Source organism: Neolamprologus brichardi, chromosome 15, assembly GCF_056152115.1.
Source record: "Neolamprologus brichardi isolate AB-2024 chromosome 15, ASM5615211v1, whole genome shotgun sequence".
Taxonomy (NCBI): domain Eukaryota; kingdom Metazoa; phylum Chordata; class Actinopteri; order Cichliformes; family Cichlidae; genus Neolamprologus; species Neolamprologus brichardi.
Window position 1 is genome coordinate 25,224,160 of NC_142118.1, and position 24,949 is coordinate 25,249,108.

At 43.9% G+C, this 24,949-nt stretch overlaps 2 protein-coding genes across 4 annotated transcripts; both read left to right on the plus strand.

Moving 5' to 3' along the window:
- The first annotated feature begins 173 nt into the window (after positions 1 to 173).
- Positions 174 to 14,182, plus strand: pak6b (p21 protein (Cdc42/Rac)-activated kinase 6b). Of its 3 annotated transcripts, XM_035908976.2 has the most exons (12): positions 174 to 436; positions 1,227 to 1,362; positions 2,971 to 3,084; positions 4,067 to 4,144; positions 5,447 to 5,698; positions 7,768 to 8,319; positions 8,621 to 9,064; positions 9,137 to 9,270; positions 9,654 to 9,780; positions 12,440 to 12,565; positions 12,959 to 13,093; positions 13,389 to 14,182. In XM_035908976.2, exons 5-12 carry the CDS (start codon positions 5,492 to 5,494, stop codon positions 13,554 to 13,556), a joined length of 1,893 nt encoding a protein of 630 aa, XP_035764869.1. In that variant the 5' UTR covers positions 174 to 436; positions 1,227 to 1,362; positions 2,971 to 3,084; positions 4,067 to 4,144; positions 5,447 to 5,491; the 3' UTR covers positions 13,557 to 14,182. The 3 variants fall into 3 exon arrangements, with proteins under 3 accessions (XP_035764869.1, XP_035764868.1, XP_006793485.3); XM_035908975.2 differs by lacking the exon at positions 1,227 to 1,362; XM_006793422.3 differs by lacking the exons at positions 174 to 436; positions 1,227 to 1,362; positions 2,971 to 3,084; positions 4,067 to 4,144 and adding an exon at positions 4,208 to 4,352.
- Positions 14,183 to 18,806: 4,624 nt separating this feature from the next.
- Positions 18,807 to 24,701, plus strand: myh6 (myosin, heavy chain 6, cardiac muscle, alpha). Its single transcript, XM_006793421.2, has one exon. The coding sequence runs from the start codon at positions 18,897 to 18,899 to the stop codon at positions 24,699 to 24,701; it is 5,805 nt and encodes a 1,934-aa protein (XP_006793484.1). The 5' UTR covers positions 18,807 to 18,896.
- The last annotated feature ends 248 nt before the right edge of the window (positions 24,702 to 24,949 follow it).

The following is a 24,949-nucleotide window of genomic DNA, read 5'->3' on the forward strand; positions in this document are numbered from 1 at the left end:
GGCACGGCGATGCGTGCTGCAGCCTGCATGCTGACACAGACCTTGCCTCCCCTTTGTCTCCTCTGCTGCTTTCATGGACTCGTTGCTGTCTCAAAGCCACTTTTGATGGTTCTCTTCCAAAAGAAGTCACATGATCACCTGTGCAGTCAGAGACGGTCGGATGACCTCAGAGTTCATCTGTGCGCTCTGCTTTTATTCACACATCAACTGATATGTTTTCACTTTGCTGCTGTGTTTCGTGTCAATAAAGCTTCTTCGAATATGAAAGACTCAAACTCCTCCCCCTCCACCTGAAACCAGCTGAGACAAGGACAAGCGAGGTGGGGGAGGGAGGAAGACATGGTAGGAGGAGAAAGAAGAGGAGCAGCAGAGAGTGAGAGTCAGTCCAAGGAGGAGAACAACAGCAGGAACCGACTCACCTGGACTTCGCAGCCAGGTGAGCATGTGTGTGTTTTGAGTTAAATTAACTGATTTTCTACAGCCCACATTGTCTCTTTCTAGATAACGGCGTCTGTCAAATACCAGCACTGTGGCTTTAAAGTTCTACAGTTCTTTACAGAACCCGGTTCTTAAACTTGCATGAGGACCTTTACCTTAACTGTGAATAACATGTTGGTATCAGCAGTCTGATTATGTATAAATATTCTATTTCTGTAAATGATCCAGGTTTGGGTTCTCAGTAGAACTCTTATGAGACAGAAACAGGAGGAGAACCCTCGCAAAGGTTCCTCATGGTACTATAACCCCCTGTGGTTCCGAGTGATTCTGTGTTCATATAAAAGTGTTCTGTATAGAACCTTGCAAAGAAACCTGCAGAAAGAATAACTCTGCAGAGACAGTTCAGGTTGAAAGGGTTCCACTCTAAAACTTTTACCTAAGAACAACCTTCACGTGACTCCGGGTTCTGTTTTGTTTTGCAGAGGCTCAGTCTGCTGGTTTGTCTTTATTCAGTCCTTATGCAGCTTTAAAGACTCAGAACACACATGTTAAATCAGACAATATTTGAATGGAGTTTGGTTGTAGCAAAGAAAAAATTCTGTTTAAAGTTTGGCCTCACACCGGACTCTGTGTGTGTGTGTGTGTGTGCGTGTGTGTGTGTGTGTATGTGTGTCTGGTGGAGTAAACTGATCTTCATGAATGGTGGTTCGGTGTGGAAGTGTAACTGACCTGGGAACACCTGCGTGTGTCCCTGATGGTACACTTCCGACTCTGACTTAAAAAAACAGATTAACACACACGGCCAATGAAGAACCATCAGTTAACCCAGAAGCCAGAGGGGTTTGAACCTGGACCTTCGTGAGGCAACCATGCTAACAGCTATAGTGTTTGGTTGCTCTCTGTTGTTGCTGAGGAGCTTCAGAGGTGAGTGGGTGTGAATCAGTGGAGATGTGTCGTAGACTGATGTCTCAGTGTTTTCCTCCTGCTTTCACTGCAGACTTTGCCATATCCAGGCTTTTACACTTGGAGACACACTCAAGCCTGTGGGCAATCTAGAGTCACCAGTTAACCTAACCCCACTAACAGCATGTGTTTGGACTGTGGGATGAAGCTGCTGTGAGGCCACAATGCTGACCACACAAAAGTAAAGAATCTAAAATAAAATACAAGAAAATAATGACAGTTATTTAAAAAAGCTGAGTAGGATATATATCTTTTTTTAAAGATGTCCAAAAAGTGTTCAAAACCAGCAACAGACTGTTTACAGAAACTGAAAACACTGCAGCTTACCGTGTTTGTTGGGAGCAGTGATGGTTATAAAGTATTGAAAGTGCAAAAATACAGCTCATAAGGTGGAAACTGAGTTTCACGTTTTTAATGACCCTGAAAGTGAATCTGTACTGTGAGCCGTTTCATCCTGCAGCTCTGTGTCAGCTTGGTGAGGATCTCCAGGAAGAGTTCCTCAGGCTTCTTCTTTGGATGTTTCTGCCTTTTGTTCTCGGTCAGAATGATCTCACACTGCTTCAGTTATGGTGAGGTCCGGCTCTGTTAGAGTTCTGGTAGAGTTTAATGAACTGCAGTGTTTTTGGATCACTCCCATGCGGAAACAGGAAACTGCTGTCAGTCAGATGTTTCCAGATTTTCCTGCATGGTGGATCATCAGTTTATCAAAGATCTCCAACACCACTGACTGACCTGCAGCTGAAACTATGACAGAGCCTCCACCGTGTCACAGATGGCTGCAGACTCTGTGAAAATGGTCAGGTACAAGGACTGAACATGAGTGAAAAAGCAGCCAAAGTCCAAAGAAAAACTTTGAAAGACTCAGAAGGCTGCAGGATTCTTGCTCATGAGCATTAAAACGTTAAGGAAGCCAAGAAAGCAAAATATGAAGAAATGAGGGGCATGTCGACTTCTGCACAGTACAATAGTCAGTGCAGTTTAACTTTCCTTCATTCCAAATGGTAAAGGTTTATATCATTTTGTTTGAGCTTATCATTTTTATGGTGCTCTTTAGATTTAATCTTCTTTATTTTGCCTTTTGTTTTATATTTAATTTTTTATTACTGTTTTTATAAATTTGTATGCTACATTTTATTTTCATTAAGGTTTTTCTATTAATTTTATATTTTTGTTTTTATTTATTTATTTTTTCTTTTCTTTATATTCAATTTTATATACATAACATTATTTTTTATTGTATTTTTGGTGTAGTTTAATTTCACTTTTTATGATTTGTTTGTTTTTTTTAATTATAGTTTTTAAGTTTTAAAGAAATTTTATTCCATTGTTTTAGTTTATTTGAAATGTTTTCTTAAATGTGTAAAACTTTTAATTTAACATTTTAATAATGTTTTAATAGTTTTTATTTTTATTTATTTTAATTTCATAAATGAGTTGTGGACATTAACATATACAAATTATACTTTTTAAAGAAGTCGGTAGCATTAAAGTTGTGCTCGAACATGCCTACATGGCTATGTGTAACTGGGTCACCTGACTTCTTGCTGTGATCTGTCATTGTTCCTGCAGCCACTGGGGGGCGCTGTCTCTGGTAAGCCTGCCTGTGCATGGGGATGAGTGCAGTTCCAGTCAGACGAGGAGCCGTGGCAGAACTGTCTGGTCATGTAGAGACAGTTTCCTCAGGTATGTCAGCGAGCCAGCCACACCCTGAAAACACAGCTGCTAAAAACACCTGGAATCAGACCAGCACCAACAAAGGCTTCGTTCACACATCTGCAAAAAAAAGTTTTCCTCCAATTCAGGTTGAGGAGTGCACACAGAGAATATCACAGGGTTCAAAGGTCAGGGGGATTCCCAGAAACAGCAAAACAGTAACTGCTCAAACATCCTGGACAGTTTATGAGGCCAAAGGTGAGCAGGAAACAGTCAGCTGACTCTCACTAAAGACCAATAATACAGAGAGCTCACCCCCTATGAACAAGCACTTTGCCGACAGTGGGAAAGAAAAAATCCCTTTTAACAGGAAGAAACCTCCAGCAGAACCAGGTTCAGAGACGGACGGGGGACAGGACAAAGACATGCTGTGGAAGAGAGCCAGAGATTAATAACAAGTATGATTCAGTGCAGAGAGGTCTATAAACACATAGTGAGTTAAGAAGAAACACCCATTGCATCATGGAAATCCCCCCGCAGCCTACACCTATTGCAGCATAACTAAGGTAGGATTCAGGGTCACCTGGTTCAGCCCTAACTATATGCTTTAGCAAAAAGGAAAGCTTGAAGCCTAATCTTAAAAGTAGAGATAGTGCCTGTCTCCTGAATCCAAACTGGAAGCAGGTTCCACAGAACAGGGGCCTAAAAACTGAAGGATCTCCCTCCCATTATACTTTTAAATACTCTACTAAACCACCTGTACAGGTTGGTAAGGCCTGTCTGTGTATGTACTGGGTCAACCATTGGCTCCACCCCTTGCCTGAAACATAAACAGCTGGAAGGTGAAAGCTGATTAACAGCTCCTCCTCCTCCTGTTTGCTGAGAGGGTGCGGAGGAGGATGTGGAGCAATCTCATCCGGTCAGTCAGAGGAGGAGAATAGATGATGATGATATTTGATGAAGAGGAGGAGGAGCAGGCTCTGTGCCTCATCATCTCTCTTGTTCCCTTTAGGCTGAGGTGGAGTCATCTGATCAGCAGCAGACCGGACCCGGTTTTACCTGAGGTGGAGAGACACCAACTCACACACAGGTGAGACAGGTGTGCGTGTGTGTGAAATGTGAATCAATCTAAAAGCTTGAGCTTGTGTGTGTGTGTGTGTATGTGTATGTGTGTGTGTGTGTGTGTGTGTGTGTGGAGCGCTTTGCTTTCAGACCATTTGAGGACACTGTGCTCGGTCCTCACTGGTGTGATGTGTGATGAAGATGAAACTGGTGACACATTTCAGTTGTTCATCCAGGTATGATGAAGGCTGCACACACACCCTTCTTATTCTTCAATTCAAACTTTATTAACACAAATGCAAAAGAATGCATCAATGAAAACAAACGTGACATAAAATAATTTTTATAGCAGCAGAGTGTATTATTATTGCTGTTGTTTAATAATGATGATGCAATTTAACATGGTTAAACACTGAGCATGAATTCTTGTCCCCGGTTGGGCGTTTACATCCATGACACATAAATATAATTACCAGTAAAATTTAAAAAACTTAAAACCACAACAGTCTAAGAATCAAATCTACAATAAACACACATTAACCAGGAAAACAGAACTACCAAAAATAAACAAAGTTAATAAAACTGCTGCTGCTCTGACTTTCAGCTGGCCGTCATCACTGTGAGAGGTTTAATACGTGCCCATGCTCCGCTGTAACCAAGGTCACTGTTGAATTTGACTTCCCACAGCTCATTTCATTTAAATTCTTATTGTTTAATTTTATATTAGTTTTTAACAGTTTTCATGCTCCATCCATCCATCATCATCCACCAATCCATCCATCCATTCACCACCCACCAATCCATCCACCCATCCAACATCATTCATCCACCCATCCATCCACCCACCAACCAATCCATCCATCCACCCACCCACCCACCAATCCATCCATTCACCACCCACCAATCCATCCACTCATCCATCATCATCCATCCATTCATCCACCCATCCATCCACCCACCAACCAATCCACCCATTCCACCCATACATCCATCCACCCACCGACCAATCCATCTATCCATCCACCCAGCCACCTACCCATCCATCCATTCACCACCCACCCATCCATCCACCCATCTATCCACCCACCAGCCAATCCGTCCACCCATCTATCCATCAATCCATACATCCATCACCCATCCCGCAGAGGGCACTCCACCTTTTCCGTGGCCACTGAGTTGGAGATGCTGATTTTCATTCCAGCATCTTCACAATGCTGGAATGGACAGGAAGAGGAGCTGTCATTGCTCTGACTCCCTGAGTGTGAATGTTTGTAAGACGTCCATCATGTCGCCGCCTGATTACCAGTATTGTTGTTGTTGTTTCCCTCAGCTCTCACTACCCGGCTGGTGCCGCTGCCTCTACGCCTCCGTGCTGATGTTCCAGCGCAGGAAGAAGAAGCACAGGCTGGAGATCTCAGCGCCACAGGACTTCCAGCACCGCGTCCACACGTCGTTTGACGTCACCTCGGGATGCTACGTGGGGCTGCCGCCGCAGTGGCAGAGCGTCATCGACACGCTGAAGAGGCCACGCCCCCTGGTGGACCCCTCCAGGATCACCAATGTTGAACTAGGACCCAAAAAGGTGGGATGGATCATTTCAATAATCTCTCAAGGCTGCTGTAAATGTAATGGACTTGTGTCTGATGATCAGGTACCAACGCCAGCACAATGACGGATCAGTCGAACGTATCGATCGCGTATTTGTGTGCGCTGGTCCAAGCGGTGCGTCTCATTGAACATCAGAAAGCTGATGAAGAAGCTGATTTATTGATGAACAGCGACATTAACGACAATCACAGCTTTCTGCACAGATCAGAACCTGTCTGAAGTACCTTCAGGAACTTTCCCAGAGTCTCGGGTCTTTCACCGTGACTATGCTTCCTCGTCATGGATCACCATGTAAAAACGTCTTTACTGTATCAATACTTCCTCGGGCACCGATTTAGCTCAGTGGGATGAGCAGGAGACTATATGCCATATGGCTGACAGCCGACGGCATTTAAAACAAAGGAATCTGAATCTTTCAGCTGCACCACAAACACAAACTGTAAATCCCAGAATAAACTTCCTGATTCCTTCTGTCTGCAGCAGCAGTCTGAAACAAGGTGTTTAATCTTTAGTTTAATTTGATTAGTACCAACTCAAAACTCTGCAGTACTTGGAGTTTTTTTCTTCTTTAATATTGTAGCTGTAGTTTATCAGCAAGTACTCATGTACCTGGTAAACCAGTAAAACTAACGTAAACATGACATCGTCAGTCATTGTTTTTGTTCCCTGGTGGGTAAAACTTCTTGTTAAAATGATGCTGATGCATACATGAAAACATGAATACATAAACAGGTGAGCAACTGTGTACTCACCCATTTTAAAGGGTTTAAAGGGCAGGCTCACAACATCACTTTTCCTTCTGTTTATTTAGTTGATTATTAAACATTGATTTTAAGTGGCATTTCATATTTTCAAACCAAAAATACTACTACTGCTACTAGTAATAATAATAATAATAATAATAATAATAATAGTATGAAAAGTTGAAAAATGCTTCAGCAGATGATTTTGGTCGAAATCATCCTTTTTTATGTATCCAAACAATAATTTTTATTTGTTTTTCTTCTGGAGATCACCTCAGATATCTTACAGATTTAAGGGTCATGGTATTATTATTATTATTATTATTATTATTATTATTATTATTATTATTATTATTATTATTATTATCATTTTTATTATTATCATTATTATTTGTACTAGTAGTGGCAGTAGTAGTAGTGGCAGCAGCATCAGCAGTACAAGTAGCTGTAGTATAGTGCTCAGAGTTCAGGGATGAGTTCCCTGTCCTACCACCAAGAGAGTTTCGGATGATGTGAGAGTACCAAGAAGGTGTTTGTGTATCTGGACTGAGGAAAGAGGACGAGGAGACTAGGTGATGGAATAGTAAGTACAGAAGGTAAAGAAGATATTAGCAAAGTAAAAGGGGGACAGTCAGAGAGATGAAGAAAGTAGGCAGATGTACAGCAAAGAGAAAAAAAGAATGGGCTTATAGTGAGCTGTATGTAAGGAGGACAGAGTGAGTAAGAGCAGAAATGTGCTATCGATTGAAGACACTGCGACGAGAAGATGGAAGGAGGACTTTGAGGAGCTGATCAATGTAGAAAATGAGAGAGAGGAGGACAGATGGACAATTAGTGAGGACCTCAGGAAGTGCAGAGGATTAGTAAGGAGGAAAAAAGGCAGGCAAATGACGCACCTGTGCAGGTATGGGGAGGTCTAGGAGAGGGCGGTGGGTGGTGAGAGGATGATGAAAATGAAGAACAAATCTACCGGGTCTGAGAACATGGTGATGTGCAGTACAGAGGGATGAAGCTGATGATACCATGAAGACAGAGGAACGAGGTCTCCACGGTTAAATCGATAGGTGAACAAGCAGCAGTGTGCATTCATGCTGAGGAAGAGCTCTGCACATGTGATGTTTGCTCTGAGAGGGTCGATGGAGATCAGGAGGAGCTTCACTGAGTCTTTGTGGATCAGGGAAAGCAGATGATTGGCTGCTAAGAGAGGACGTGTGGTCCTGTGAGGAAGTCTGTAAGGGTAGTGCACCAGTGTGTCCTGAGCCATTGGAGTTACTTTGATTTGTTTTGGTTTCTTCTGCAGACCATCGTTCGCGGCAGCTTCATCGGCCATGGAGACTACATCAGTCATGTGATCTCTGAGATGACTCGTCTGTCGGTCAGCAGTTCCAACTCTCTGCGCCGGAGCAGTCCGTCGGCACGGAAACGTGCCCGATCGATGGGCCGGCTGGGAGAACTGGCCGAGGACGAGTCGTACCAGTACGAGGAGCTAAGTCACCGCGGTGTGAAAAGTGGTGGGAGCTCTACCTACTGGCAGGACCGGATACGACAGGTGCGCAGCAACAGCAGCAGCCCCAAACTGAACGGGGCCCTGCAGAGAGCCAAGTCTACCTGCCAGGTGGATTCCTCGTCTGAAACCACACCCCTTAAACTAGACAAACCTCAGAGGACAGGTGAACCAAGTGGACTGTACGCCCGCAGTGACGGGGCAGAAATAAGAAATAGGACCGCTTCCTACACTGTGGAGACCAATAGGCACCAGGTGAGGCTAAGACCAGCTGTGGGTCACCTGCCTGACCTGCTGTTCTCATCCAGAGAAAATTCAAGAAGACCGCATTCGTCCTACGACCTCCAGGTGAGACTCAGTGTTTGGATCACTTCCACCATTTTAACAAATTCATTAGAATGAGTCTGCTGAGGACAGACCAAACCATGTGAAGCTACACAGGCTAACATCAACACATCTGATTAGAACAAGTATAGGAAATGGCTCGATACAAAATGCAGATATATTAGCTTAGGATAAATACAGACTATAGAAATGTAAATAGCTAGCATAGCCTGACCTGAACAGGAAGAAACCGCTAGCACAGAGTAGCATAAAAAGGGGAAACACCTGAAGCTTTAACTCAGTGTCTCTTCTTTTTCTCCATCAGCTGGCCTCACCCTCCTCCCGCCTCCTGCCCCCTCCTAACAGCACCAGCAGTCCCATCATCACAGGTAGAGCCGTATTTCAGAGGCTGCCTCGCCCATCCTCTGCCTTTAATGCTCCTATCAAATCTCCAAACCTAACAACTGAGGAGAGCCCCTCCCAGCCCCACCCTCCCCCAACCGGCTCCCCAGGTCACGCAGTCGCCTCCAACCAGCAGGCGGGGTCCGATGGCGGTCCTCCAAAGGTGACCCATGAGCAGTTCAAGGAGGCACTACAGATGGTGGTGGACCCTGGCGACCCAAGGATGACTTTGGAGAACTTTGTGAAGATTGGAGAGGGGTCCACAGGCGTGGTTTGCATCGCCCGGGAAAAGTACAGTGGGAGACAGGTGGCTGTGAAGATGATGGACCTCAGGAAGCAGCAACGGCGAGAGCTGCTCTTTAATGAGGTACAGGTGTGGTAAGGTGGGTGAAGATCTACCTGTTTGCAGTTTGACTGATCTTCATTTCATATGTCTTAGGTGGTGATCATGAGGGACTACCGGCACCAGAATGTGGTGGAAATGTACCATAGCGCTCTAGTGGAGGATGAGTTGTGGGTCATCATGGAGTACCTGCAAGGTGGCGCTCTAACCCACATCGTCAGTGAGACCAGGTGAGCTGGAAGTCTCTCAGGTGTGTCGTCTGGGAGATGTTCTCTGTGTTCATGGGGCAATCGTGGCTCAAGAGTTGGCAGTTCTTCTTGTAATCGTAAGGTTGCTGGTTTGAGCACCGGCTTCGACAGTCTCGGTCGTTGTGTCCTTGGGCAAGACACTTCACCCGTTCCCTACTGGTGGTGGTCAGAGGGCCTGGTGGCGCCAGTGTCCGGCAGCCTCGCCTCTGTCAGTACGCCCCAGGGCAGCTGTGGCAACAATGTAGCTTGCCATCACTAGTGTGTGGATGACTGAATGTAGTGTAAAGCGCTTTGGGGTCCTTAGGGACTAAGTAAAGCGCTATACAAATACAGGCCATTTACGATGATGTTTCTGCGTGGTTCAGGTTGAACGAGGAGCAGATAGCGACAGTCTGTGAGGGGGTCCTGCAGGCGCTGTCTTACCTGCACTCTCAGGGTGTGATCCACCGAGACATCAAGAGCGACTCCATCCTGCTCACCCTGGACGGCAGGGTAACACCCTTCTTCTTCTTTGTGACACATTTTTGACATTGTTCATTTACAGAACTTCTTAAAAATTAAACCTGGATTATCAACAGACACAGAGAATTCACACAAACTTGTGTTTATCACATAACGAGTACCCCAAACCCAAAAATGCCTAATGAGGACCATCTCTATCTTTTTAAAGTTTGACATTACAGTTAGACAAAGCTGAGTGTTTGTGAGTTTTTATTTCCAAAATATTATAAATTATAAATACTAAAAAATATTAAAATAATTAAAGACCATTTATAATCTCAAAGACAGACATGTACCAATATATGTCTGTCTTTGTCTGATTGATAAGAGGTTTCTAATCGTTTCCATTAGAGTTTGTATGACTGCCAGTACTACTTTACAGTAAAGAAAACAACTTCTGCTGGTCACCAAGATCAGGCATCTTTTTTCCAGATTATTTATGTTATTAGTTCTCAAACTCAATAAACTGATCTGCAAGGCCAATAAAATGTGTTATCCAAGTTAAAATGGCCATGAAACATTATATTATAAAAGCCAGCCTAAATCATGAAGCCCTGATGTCAACTGTCACTGATGTAACTGTGAAGCTGGATTCAAGCTGGAAGTTTAAATATATTAGAACATGTTCAGAGTCTAAGGGTTATTTTTGTGCAGCCCCTGGCTTCAACAATGGGTTTATGGTAAAAACAATGATATACTGTCCACTTTCACTCTCTGTGTTATCAGCAGTCAGTGGTTCTTTGTTGTTTGGCTAGCTGCAATGAAATAGGAAATCCACTTGTTGGTTGTCAGAGGTTGCAGAACACTTTATTAATAAGGACAGGGTGGAGGAGAACCTGTTTAAGTTACCAGACGGACAATCTGGAATCCGACACTCGTCTCGTTTCCTCGTCTGGACAGGTGTACCGCGCTGTGCAATCAGCTGACGTCAGCACAAAACTGCTGCTGACTGATTTTTAGTTTCAGTGTCCTTATTTTCCTCTGAGTTATCAGTTCTGTCACTAGTTAGCTAATATAAACTAATGTGAGTCTATTAGCTGCAACCAACCTAGTGACATCATATTCTGTACTGACAGAAGATGGCGCTAAACACATTCTAAAGTTAAACATGTATACCTTAAATTCAGCTTCACAGATAAAGTTACATTTGGCAATGTATGAGAGCAGGGCTCAGTGGTGTACATTATACATGTGGTGTTTCATGTCCACTTAAAGGACAGTGCTGGAAAGCCCCTCCCAGCCATTCCATGATGCACTGGCCAGTCACAGTAGCATCCTCAGTGAGAGACTGATGCTGTGTCCCAATTCAGGGTCTGCACGCTTGAAGTATGCACTATGCGTACTACGTACGGTGCGTACTATAAGTACGAGAAGTGCGGAAGTGAGAGGCTTGTGAAATGGGACGGTCTAGCCTTCGTCGCGCTGTTCAAGTTGCCTAGCAACCATGATACTAACCGCGAGAAACGTTACATACAGCTTTGTGTGACAGAAATGAAGGAGAAAAATGTTTTGTCATGACATCACTTTGATTAGTTGAGTATCTGAGGCTGAGACCACAGGACTGTAAATCATGATTTTTGGGCTTCATTTCTGTACTGAACAGTCATTTCAAGAGTAGTTAGTAAATAACAATTAACTGATGTTGTTCATGAGACTAAAATCATCTCACTGTGGTAATGTAAATATAATATGGCCAATATTATAGTTAATGTCAGATTATTATGATATATATATATATATATATATATATATATATATATATATATATATATATATATATATATATATATATATGTGTACAAACATCACTAATGTCACACAACTTTGCCACATGTGGCAAACAGCAATGTTTTAATGTTCTTCGTTATTAAACATTCGCACATAAATAAGTGACATCATATTCAGTACTTACTTTCGACAGTTCACTCTTCGGCCGCTCCCTTCTGCCATATTTTGCGGCAAAATTATCCACACCCACTGCCGCGCTATGAATTGTGGGATATATGGGACCACGAAGCGTGCACCGGACCACGCTTGATATTTGGGAAAATCAACAGCGCATTTGGAGTATGCATTTGAAGTACACTTCGAATAGGGACAGCCGTAGTTGCGTGGCGGTGACGTAATCACACTTAAAATGCGTACTTCAAGCGTGCAGACCCTGAATTGGGACACAGCATTTGTTTACCCATAATGCACCACTGAACGACACAGGAAATCATTCCTGCCTGTGGATATCTTTGTACAACTCCTCCATCTAAAGCACCGCACACAGTCCAATACCTGCACACCTTAAATACCTGCACACCCTGTGCAAAGAAAATAACCGCCAGTATGAGGGACACCTCAACTTGAACTCTATCTATATTTAATTTTGTGTATATTAGAGCTATTTGGTAATATAATATTTTGCATTATTTCATGACATTTAACTTGTTAGTTTTGTCCTTGCTGTCTTGGAGAAACTGTGACCACATCATTTCCTCTGGGATTAATAAAGTTTTCAGATCCTGATAACAGTGACTAATCAAGCCTCAGTCAGATATGTATGAAAAACTGCTGAGTATCGGTCACACAAACAGCTGGAAAATGATACTCAGAGGTTTTCTGTTAGTAAATCTATGAAATTCCTTCTTGGATCCTGCTGCAGATCAAACTGTCCGACTTTGGTTTCTGCGCTCAGATCAGCAAAGAAGTCCCAAAGAGAAAGTCTCTGGTCGGGACCCCATACTGGATGGCTCCTGAGGTGATCGCCAAAATGCCATATGGCACCGAGGTAAAGACGAGCACATGAAGGATGTTCCTGCCAAATAATTTAATAAGTCGATTAAACTGGTGGAAAAAAGCTGGATAAGTCTTAGGATAAGTCTTAGAGTTAAACAAAAGTCCAAACCTCAGTTTGAACAAGGTTAAACAAATATCACATTTATATTTACAGTAACTGATATTCACAGTTCTCAGTAACCAATCACAGTTTCACATAAAAACTAAAAAAAACATCAAATAGTTACGTTTCTAGGTCTTATTTCAAATTAACATGGTAAAAAAATGGCCTGTATTTGTATAGCACTTTACTTAGTCCCTATGGACCCCAAAGCGCTTTACACTACATTCAGTCATCCACCCATTCACACGCACAAATTAAAAGCATGCCATTTCCTGTTTTCAGGTGGACATCTGGTCTCTGGGAATCATGGTGGTGGAGATGGTTGATGGAGAGCCACCGTATTTCAGTGACACGCCCATCACTGCAATGAAGAAGCTGCGAGACGAAGCAGCGCCAAGCGTCAAGAACGTCCAGCGGGTCAGACACACACACACTTAGTTTTATTTTTATATGGAGTGAGGACCCGAGGCCTGAACATGCTTTGAGGACCAACAGACATACATATAAGGGTCCTTCTAAATTTTATCTGTCACATCTTCGTTCTCATGTAAGTTAAATCTGAAAACACAAAATCAGATTTTTTCTGAACATCAGTTACTAAAATGCTAATATGCTGGTTGTGGGTCGTGGGCCCAGATTAGTTGTAGTATTTGATGATGATGTAATCATTCATCCTGACAGTCACTGATGATGTCACTGTGTTTGTCTCCAGGTGTCTCCCGTGTTGAAGGACTTCCTGGGCTGCATGTTGATCCGCGACACGCTGCAGAGGAGCAGCGCCGCCGACCTGCTGGAGCATCCATTCATGCTGCAGGCCGGCTCACCACGCTGCCTCGTTCCTCTGGTGGAGCAGTACCGCAAACACATGTCACTCTGCTGAACACCCGAGACCCATCTGAAGAGGCTCGCACGAACCCAACCCTGATTCTTCCGAAGACATCTGAGACTCAGCTGGGAGACTCTCATTATGGCTCGGTTGCGCATCAGCTCATCTCTGATTGGCCAGACTTGCTGAACAGCTGTTGGTGCTACTCTGGGGCGAGTGGTTTTTAAAATGGAGAATTTAAACTTTAGAACATTTCAGGCTCCTTCATGTTTTCAAAGATCCTAGTTTATACAGCATTTCAGTAATTTTACAGCCGACGTCATACCTTTAAATCACAGATCAATAATAATGATCAGCTCAGAGCTGTGGATGCAGAACAGCTTCAAACAAACAAGTGAAAACAGACACGTTCGTTTCAGCAGAGCCGGAGATGATCCTCTGGCTTCAAGAAGTTTCTCTCTGTATCAGAGCCAATAAACAACCAATAAATTGATCAATGCTGCTCAGCAGAGATCAGCAGAGGGTCAGCTCTGGATTTAAAGCTCTTCATCTGGAAAATGTTTTACCCCGTGATGATGATGATGATGAGCTCTTCCTCCTGTCGATCAGTTTATTTTGAAGCTTTGCACAGTTTCAATGTGACTTTGCACAAAAGATGCAGATTAAATTTTTTTTATTAACCTTTTTGTCTTTTCCCGTTTGTCTCTTTGTTGAGTCCTATAAATATTTTTATTGAAGCTAAAATGGATCCTGACACAGAGAAAACGCCATTGCAGCCAAACATCCGGTTACTCCCTCACAAAGTCCAAACTTGACCTGTTACTGATGTTACCTCTTCAGGTGGAAAATCTAGATTTATAAATTTAAAACGGGGACAATGACACGCGTGTTAATCCAGTTACGTTAAAACATCATAACAAGAATCAAAATGAGAAAATTACAAAGATTGTTGCTTTAATTAAAAAATTAATAGCTCATCACTTTGTTTTGCTTTGAGTGGTTTCATTTAGCTTTTTTATTACTAAAAAAGAAATAAAGTCCAAGATTTTTATTTAAACAACAGCCAAGTCTTAAAAATCCCTCTTTTTCCAAACAGATTTCAGTTTAACAGGCAAACGGCCACAGAGTCCTGAAATACTTCCCAGTAGCTCAAGCCTGGTGCCCTGCTCTCAAGGTTAAAAACCTTTTGATGTGCTCCTCATCAGGGAATAAGAGATGTCGGAGCCACTCGCTTACTCAGTTATTAGCTCCTATTCCAAAGACAAAAGTCTGCACTGATTGATTTACAGGTGTGTGTCTGAGCTCAGAGACCTGCAGGATCCCAACCAGCTCTGAGAGAATGGAATCAGCCTATCAGATCATCCATGTGTCTGTGTGTGTGTGTGTGTGTGTGTGTGTGTGTGTGTGTGTGTGTGTGTATCACGCTGCTTTCTTCACTTCAACTGTTTCTTTTTAAATTCTGGTTGTTTCCTTTTGTTGACACTAACTTTAATATATTTCATGAGGCCAGTTTAATATCTTCATACTTTCAGGTGTGTGCAGGTGTGGTATACATAGGTAATCACAGGTAGAAGATGATCCTGGTCTCTAAATGCAGGTGCTGGTTTCTGTTCCTCGGATTTAGTCTTGGGTGTAAAATGCAGTTTTGAACATTCACGTGCAAATCTGCTGCACTGATGATGTTCTCAGAGATGCTGAATCATAATTAAAAGGCCTCCCTCTTTACAGACTATGTGGTAAGTTCTGTACCTAAAACTAAAAATCAGAGTCTTTGGAGTTTAACGTTTTATCACTTTTAGACAAATAAAAGTTAGAAATGTTCAGATTTCATTAAAAGCATCCAAAGTTTATATGCACAGTGGCTCAAAGCGGTTTTAACTGGCTTCATTTTTCAGCACTGGGTTTTTCAGCACAACAAACTGTTTTCATTTTTATTCTTCCTCTTTCAGCTGAAACTGTGGATTTAAACATCATGAACGCTGCTCAGAGTCTCAGTGTTCCAGTTTCACCTACACACATACATTCAAACAACCTTTGTAAAACATTTAAAGCCCTTGTCTCTTCCTCCAGTGTGAGTGTTGTCCTTTACAACCCTCAGTAGCTCTGAAACAAACTCAGTTTCAGGACCTCACTTTGGTAAAAACAAGTCGGATATGATTCCTGTTGGGTTTCCTCTGGTTCAGAAGTTTCAGAAGGATTATTAATCTGTTCATTTTAAAGATCACTGAGGTTCAGAGCGAGTCCTCGTGCTGCTGCCAGCTGGCCGTTCGTCCTCATGCTGCAGATAAAAACTGATTCCAGAGTCTTGGGTTTCTATTTGGAGGCAGAGGAGCCTCGACTGCCACAGATAAAGAGACGCAGACACTCGAGCCCATCACAGCTCGCCTGCATATCACAGATTAACGCGACCCGAGTCCAGAGGTTAAAGCAGCTGAAGGACTTGGGCTCATGCAGTTCATGTTCAGTCACACTGAAGTTGCATTTCTCAGTTTCACTCTCAGCTCTGATTGCTGCTGTTCAGGAAACACGAAGACTTTTGTAATTATTCGGTGTGTCACACTAACAGCATTGAGGTGATGTTCAGATCTTTAAGCTGCTCTGAATGGACACATTACACTCCCATCATAATCCCTGCAAAGCATAATGGAAATGTGGGCTAAGTGAGCTCAGTTCACTGAAGATTTAAGTTGTGAAGGTTTTTGATATTTTTTATCTGGTCAGACTGAACAGATGAGACATCCTGAGACTTTAAATGACTTTAAATGTTAAGTTATTAATTTTGTGCATTTCTGTAATTTTATGTTTCTCATGTATCTCCTCCACAGGTGATGAAATTAAGATGATTAATTTCAAAAGAGTTTGCATGTTTGCATGTTCTCCCTGGGTTTGCATAGGTTCTCTCAGGTCCTCCCATAGTCCAAACACATGCAGTTTCTAAATTTCCCATAGGTGCAAATGTGAGTGTGAATGGTTGTCCTGTAACACAGCGGTCTCCAACCCCCGGGCCATGGACCAGTACCGGTCCGTGAGTCGTATGGTACCGGGCCGCGAGAGTTGAGGCTCGGGTGTGAAATGTATGGTTTTCAGGGTTTTTATTGTTTTTTAGCGTTATTTTGTTATCGTTTTTATCGTTAACTCGGTTTTCCTGGGTCTTTTCACATGTGTTATGAATAAATCTTATTTTTTTCTGTACCGGTACTAGTTTTATTTTGTTGTATTTATCTGCGACACCTTAAAAGCTGGTCCGTGAAAATATTGTCAGGCATAAACCGGTCCGTGGCGCAAAAAAGGTTGGGGACCGCTGCTGTAACAGACTGGCGACTTGTCCAGGGCGTACCCCACGTCTTGCACTAAGACAGCTGGGATAGACTCCAGCCCCCCCGAAATCCTGAAATGGAATTAATGGATGGAGAAAAACAGTTAAAAATTCCTGCTTCATTCTGTTGGCACATTAGAGTGGATTTTATATAAATCACATCACAAAAAACGGCAGTAATATCATCAAGTGAACTAATCCATAATTTTGTGTTTTGTATTTTTTTTTAATTAATTTACATTAAAACAGGAAAATCTGCACATATGTGGAGAGAGTCTGCACCAGCAGTGAAGCACACAAAAACAAGACATGCACACTAACTTACTGTTTTCATATTTGCTATCATCGTGTTATTATACAAATTTCCCACAGGTGTGAATGTGACAGTGAATGGTTGTCCTGTTAAAAATTCCTCCTTCAATCTGTTGGCACATTAGAGTGGATTTTATATAAGTCATATCACAAAAAACGGCAATAATATAAACTCAAATCACATCAATTTTATTTATATAGCACTTTTAAAAACTACAACTGTTGACCAAATTACTGTACAATAGAATGATCGGGTAAAACTTAAAAGGAAAGTAAAATCAAGGATAAGAAAATAATAAGAATGAAATAATGGCAGACTCATACAGACTTAAAAGCCAAGGAGTAAAAATGGGTCTTTAGACGAGTTTTAAAAGGATCCAGTGTTGGAGAGGCCCTGATATGTAAAGGCAGTTTATTCCACAGTTTCGGAGCAGTCACAGTAAAAGCCCGATCTCCTCTGTGTTTTAATCTAGACCTAGGGACAACTAGAAGCATTTGGTCCCCAGACCTCTAAGCTCTCACCGGAGTATACCAATTTAGAAGATCAGAAAGATATATAGGAGTTAGTCCATGCAATGTTTTAAAAACAAGTGTCAAGATCTTAAAATTAATTCGAAAACTAACTGGCAGCCAGTGTAGCAAGGCATATATTGGGGATATGTGCTCTCACTTGCGCGTGCCAGTCAGGAGCCTTGCCGCAGCATTTTGAACCAGCTGTAGTCAGCCAATGGATGATGAAGTGACACCAGAGTAGAGGCTGTTGCAGAAGTCGAGGTGAGATGAAATAAAGGCATGGATTGCTTTCTCAATGTCTCTGAAACAGAAAATTGGCTTCACCTTTGCAAGTAGGTGGAGGTGAAAGAAGCTAGTCTTGATCACATTATTTATCTGTTTATCGAATGTTAAATTACTAGTGTGTGAATGTGTGTGTGAATGGGTGGATGACTGGTTGTGTAAAGCGCTTTGGGGTCCTTAGGGACTAGTAAAGCGCTATACAAATACAGGCCATTTACCATTTACTATCAAAAATCACACCTAAATTTCTCGCAAAAGATTTTTTTTATAGTTTTCTAAGGGGCCAAGGTTGTAATGGTCACTAGGGCCGAAGACAATGATCTAAGTTTTCTGTTCATTTAAACTGAGAAAATTTATTATCAAGTGAACTAATCCATAATTTGTGTTCTGTATTTTTTAACGAATTAATTAACATTAAAACAGGAAAATCTGTACACATGTGGAGAGAGTCTGCACTAGCAGTGAAGCACACAAAAACAAGACATGCACACTAACTTACTGTTTTCATATTTGCTGTCATCATGTTATTATACATGATATATTAATGTTATTAATATTAATGTTGTGTTAATATATTAACAGACGTTTACAGGATAGCTAAGGATATAATTAAATGTTTGTTAAGTGATTGTGACGGTGGATGTTAAAGGGTAGAGGATATGCAGGATGAGCTCCAGGGAGGATGCAGTCTAAATGCAGACATGTCGGGACTATCAGCAGCAGATAAGCGGTACAACTTCACTTTTCCTAAAATGGACTCTAACAGCCAAAGGTCCTGAATCTGCCCTCATGGTGCATTCACTTGATCAGACAGATTTAGTTCAGCTGTGATCTCCTAATTTGGTCCACAGGGAGTCTTTATAAATATCACCTGCTGTGAGGAGACTGCAGTTCTCCATCAGCTTCAGCAGGAAAACTCTCTCACTTAGTTTGTTCTCTCCTCTGACTGCCAACGTTCTCCACCCTAAAGCATGGGCGACTCTCTGATGGCCGAGTTTGGGAAGGCTGCTCCTTACCTGAGGAAGTCTGAGAAGGAGCGTCTGGAGGCTCAGACCAGACCCTTTGACATCAAGACTGAATGTTTTGTAGTCGACACTAAAGAAGAATATGTCAAAGGAAAAATCCTGAGCAAGGACGGAGGGATGGTGACGGTCCAGAAGGAAGATGAAACAACGGTGACAGTGAAGGAATCTGACACTCACCCCCAGAACCCACCCAAGTTCGATAAAATCGAAGACATGGCAATGTTTACATTCCTCCACGAGCCCGCCGTGCTGTTTAACCTCAAAGAGCGTTACGCAGCCTGGATGATCTATACCTACTCCGGGCTCTTCTGCGTCACTGTCAACCCCTACAAGTGGCTTCCTGTCTACGATGCTGAAGTGGTGGCTGCCTACAGGGGGAAGAAGAGGAGCGAGGCCCCTCCTCACATCTTTTCCATTTCTGATAATGCGTACCAGTACATGCTGACAGACCGGGAGAACCAGTCTGTCCTAATCACCGGAGAATCTGGAGCAGGAAAGACTGTGAACACCAAGAGAGTCATTCAGTACTTTGCCAGCATCGCTGCAGTTGGTGGTGCAAGCAAAAAAGACAGCAGCAAGGGGACTCTGGAGGATCAAATCATCCAGGCAAACCCGGCACTGGAGGCCTTTGGCAATGCCAAAACGTTGAGAAATGACAACTCGTCGCGTTTTGGAAAATTTATCCGAATCCACTTTGGCACGAGTGGTAAGCTGTCGTCTGCTGACATAGAGACGTATCTGCTGGAGAAGTCACGAGTTACCTTTCAGCTAAAAGCCGAAAGGAATTACCATATATTTTACCAGATCCTGTCCAATCAGAAGCCAGAGTTGTTGGACATGCTGTTGATCACCAACAACCCATATGACTACTCCTACATCTCCCAAGGAGAGGTAACAGTTGCTTCCATCAACGACTCGGAGGAGCTGATGGCCACCGATGGTGCCTTTGATGTGCTTGGCTTCACTCCAGAGGAGAAAATGAGTGTCTACAAACTAACCGGTGCCATTATGCACTACGGCAACATGAAGTTCAAACAGAAGCAGCGCGAGGAGCAGGCTGAACCTGATGGAACCGAGGCTGCTGATAAATCAGCTTACCTGATGGGGCTCAACTCTGCTGATCTCATCAAAGGGCTTTGCCACCCCCGAGTTAAGGTAGGAAATGAATATGTCACCAAAGGGCAGAGTGTGGACCAGGTTTACTATGCCATTGGTGCTCTGGCTAAGTCAGTGTATGAGAAGATGTTCAATTGGATGGTGGTGAGAATAAACCAATCACTGGACACCAAACAGCACCGTCAGTACTTCATAGGAGTGCTGGACATCGCCGGGTTTGAGATCTTTGATTTCAACACCTTTGAGCAGCTGTGCATCAACTTTACCAACGAGAAACTGCAACAGTTTTTCAACCACCACATGTTCATCTTGGAGCAAGAAGAGTACAAAAAAGAAGGAATCGAATGGGAGTTCATTGACTTTGGCATGGACCTCCAGGCCTGCATAGACTTGATTGAGAAACCTCTGGGGATCCTGTCCATTCTGGAGGAAGAATGCATGTTTCCCAAAGCTAGCGACCAGACCTTCAAGGCCAAGCTCTATGACAACCATCTGGGCAAGAACAAGATGTTTGAGAAGCCACGGCCAGCAAAGGGGAAAGCAGAGGCCCATTTCGCCCTTGTTCACTATGCCGGGACAGTGGACTACAATATCGCTGGCTGGCTGGTCAAAAACAAAGACCCCCTAAATGAGACAGTGGTTGGTCTATATCAGAAATCCTCTCTGAAGCTTCTCAGTCTTCTGTTTTCAAACTATGCAGGAGCTGATGGAGGAGACAAGGGAAGTGGAAAAGGAGCCAAGAAGAAAGGCTCCTCCTTTCAGACGGTGTCTGCGCTTCACAGAGAAAACCTGAACAAGCTGATGACAAACCTGAAGACCACTCATCCACACTTTGTCCGCTGTCTGATTCCTAATGAGAGGAAAATTCCAGGAGTCATGGACAACTGCCTCGTGATGCACCAGCTGCGCTGTAATGGGGTCCTGGAAGGCATCCGGATTTGTAGGAAAGGTTTCCCAAACAGGGTTCTCTATGGAGACTTCAAACAGAGGTATAGGATCTTGAATGCATCCGCCATCCCAGAGGGTCAGTTCATAGACTGCAAGAAAAGTGCTGAAAAGCTGTTAGGATCGCTGGACATTGACCACACTCAGTATAAGTTTGGTCACACAAAAGTCTTCTTTAAAGCCGGCCTGCTGGGTACACTGGAGGAGATGCGAGATGAGCAACTCTCTCGAATCATCACCAGGATCCAGGCCAATGCCCGAGGGCTCCTCATGAGGAAGGAGTTTATTAAGCTTGTGGAACGTAGAGATGCCCTAATGGTCATTCAGTGGAACCTTCGGTCTTTCCTTGGGGTGAAAAACTGGCCCTGGATGAAACTCTTCTTCAAGATCAAACCCCTGCTGAAGAGTGCAGAGTCTGAGAAGGAAATGGCCAACATGAAGGATGAATTCAACAAGCTAAAGGAAACTCTGGTGAAATCAGAGGCAAGACGAAAAGAACTGGAGGAGAAAATAGTGACTCTCCTCCAAGAGAAGAATGATCTGACCCTGCAGATTCAGTCTGAACAGGACACCCTAACAGATGCTGAGGAACGCTGTGAACAGCTGATCAAGAGTAAGATTCAACTGGAGGCAAAGCTAAAAGAAATGACAGAAAGACTGGAGGATGAAGAGGAGCTGAACGCTGATCTGACAGCAAAGAAACGCAAGCTTGAAGATGAATGTTCAGAGCTGAAGAAGGACATCGATGACCTGGAGCTAACGTTAGCTAAGGTGGAAAAAGAGAAACATGCTACGGAGAATAAGGTAAAAAACCTGATGGAGGAGATGGCTTCACAGGATGAGAACATCACAAAGCTAACCAAAGAGAAGAGGGCGCTGCAGGAGGCTCACCAGCAAACTCTGGATGACCTGCAGAGTGAAGAAGACAAAGCTAACACTTTGACCAAAGCTAAAGCTAAACTGGAGCAACAAGTGGATGATCTGGAGGGATCGCTGGAGCAAGAGAAGAAAGTCAGGATGGACCTGGAGCGCTCAAAGAAGAAGCTTGAGGGAGACCTGAAACTGATCCAGGAGAACTTGATGGACTTGGAGAATGACAAGCAGCAGCTGGAGGAAAAACTCAAGAAGAAAGACTTTGAGGTCACCCAAATAACTTCAAGACTAGAAGATGAGCAGATTGCATCAGTTCAGCTCCAGAAGAAGCTCAAAGAAAGCCAGGCAAGAATTGAGGAGGTGGAGGAGGAGCTGGATGCTGAGCGAGCAGCCCGGGCCAAGGTGGAGAAACAGCGTTCTGATCTTTCCCGTGAGCTTGAGGACATCAGTGAACGTCTAGAGGAAGCTGGAGGAGCCACATCAGCTCAGGTGGAGCTGAATAAAAAGAGAGAAGCTGAGTTTCAGAAGCTGCGTAGAGAGCTGGAGGAATCAACCCTCCAACATGAGGCCACTGCTGCCACCCTGAGGAAGAAACATGCTGACACCGTCGCTGAACTGGGAGAACAGATTGATAACCTTCAGCGTGTGAAGCAAAAACTGGAGAAGGAAAAGAGTGAGCTGAAGCTAGAGCTCGATGATTTGTGCTCAAACATGGAAAATGTAGTAAAGACAAAGGCAAACTTTGAGAAAATGTGCCGAACGATGGAAGACAACATGAATGAGTACAAGAGCAAATGTGAGGAGGCTCAAAGGACCATCAATGACCTGACAACCCAGAGGGCCAAGCTCCTCACTGAAAATGGTGAGCTTGGCCGGCAGCTGGAGGAGAAGGATTGTCTGATATCACAGCTTACTCGAGGGAAGAACTCGTACAACCAGCAGATGGAAGATCTGCGCAGACAGCTGGAGGAAGAACTAAAGGCAAAGAACGCTCTCGCCCATGCTGTTCAGTCTGCTCGTCATGACTGTGATCTGCTCCGAGAACAATTTGAGGAAGAGCAGGAAGCCAAGGCGGAACTGCAGAGAGCTCTGTCTAAATCCAACACTGAAATCTCTACATGGAGGACCAAATATGAAACGGACGGCATCCAGAGAACTGAGGAGCTGGAAGAAGCAAAAAAGAAGCTGGTTCAGAGACTGCAAGAGGCCGAGGAGGCCATTGAGGCTGTGAACGCAAAGTGTTCCTCCCTTGAGAAAACCAAACACCGCCTCCAAAATGAGATTGAAGACCTCATGCTGGACCTTGAGAGATCTAATGCGGCATGCGCAGCACTGGACAAAAAACAAAGAACCTTTGACAAAGTCTTGGCAGAGTGGAAGCAAAAATTTGAGGAGTCGCAGTGTGAGTTAGAGGCATCTCAGAAGGAGGCTCGATCTCTGAGCACTGAGCTCTTCAAACTCAGGAATGCCTATGAAGAATGTCTGGATCAATTCGAGACAATGAAGAGAGAGAATAAAAATCTCCAAGAAGAAATCTCAGACCTCACTGACCAGCTGGGAGAAGGTGGTCGCAGCGCCCATGAACTAGAGAAGATCAGGAAGCAACTTGAACAAGAAAAAGTTGAGCTACAGTCGGCGCTGGAGGAAGCTGAAGGTTCCCTGGAGCACGAAGAGAGCAAGATCCTCAGAGCTCAACTGGAGTTTAACCAAGTGAAGGCTGACATGGAGCGCAAGCTGGCCGAGAAGGACGAGGAAATGGACCAGGCCAAGAGGAACTACCAGCGTATGGTGGAATCACTCCAGTCCTCTCTGGAGTCCGAAACCAGGAGCCGAAATGAAGCCATGAGAGTCAAGAAGAAGATGGAGGGCGACCTCAATGAGATGGAGATTCAGCTGAGCCAAGCTAACAGGCAGGCAGCTGAAGCCCAGAAACAGGTGAAGACCCTCCAGGCGTTCCTGAAGGACACTCATCTGCAACTAGATGATACCCAGCACGGCAACGATGACCTAAAAGAAAACATTGCTCTGCTTGAACGCCGAAACAACCTCATCCAGGCTGAACTGGAGGAAGTGAGAGCCGCACTCGAACAGACTGAGAGAAGTCGGAAACTGGCCGAACAGGAGCTGACCGAGGCAACGGAGCGAATGCAACTCCTACACTCCCAAAACACCAGCCTGATCAACCAGAAGAAGAAGTACGAAGCAGACCTCCTACACCTGCAGTGTGAAGTGGAGGAAGCCATACAGGAGAACCGCAATGCTGAGGAGAAGGCAAAGAAGGCAATCACAGATGCAGCCATGATGGCTGAGGAGCTAAAGAAGGAGCAGGACACCAGTGCCCATCTGGAGCGCATGAAGAAGAACATGGAGCAGACCATCAAAGACCTGCAACACCGTCTGGATGAGGCTGAGCAGATCGCCATGAAGGGCGGCAAGAAGCAGCTCCAGAAACTGGAGGTTCGCATCAAAGAGCTGGAGAATGAGCTGGAGGCAGAGCAGAAGAGGGGAGCCGAGTCCATCAAGGGAGTTCGCAAGTACGAGCGCCGCATCAAAGAGCTCACCTACCAGACCGAGGAGGACCGCAAGAACATGGCCCGCCTCCAGGACCTGGTGGACAAGCTGCAGCTGAAGGCCAAGTCCTACAAGAGAGCGGGCGAGGAGGCAGAGGAGGCGGCCAACATCAACATGGCAAAACTACGCAAGCTGCAGCACGAGCTGGAGGAGGCAGAGGAGCGGGCCGACATTGCCGAGTCGCAGGTGAACAAGCTTAGGGCAAAGACTAGGGATGGATCGTCTAAAAAGGGCCTGGATGAGTGAGGAACAGGAACAGGAAGTGCACATCGCAGGTGAGAAGAGTCAGTGACATAGTCAGAGCTCTGTAAACAATACGGTCTATCAGGTTTAATGGAACCCTAATAAATAATGTCCAAATAATGTTTATGCATTTTAATTGAACATTTACAAACAGAAAGAACAAGATAATAAGATCATAAATAATGTTTAATAACACTACAGACCTAAGAACCTAATCAGTTTTAAATTCATTACCACGGCTATTGTAAAGT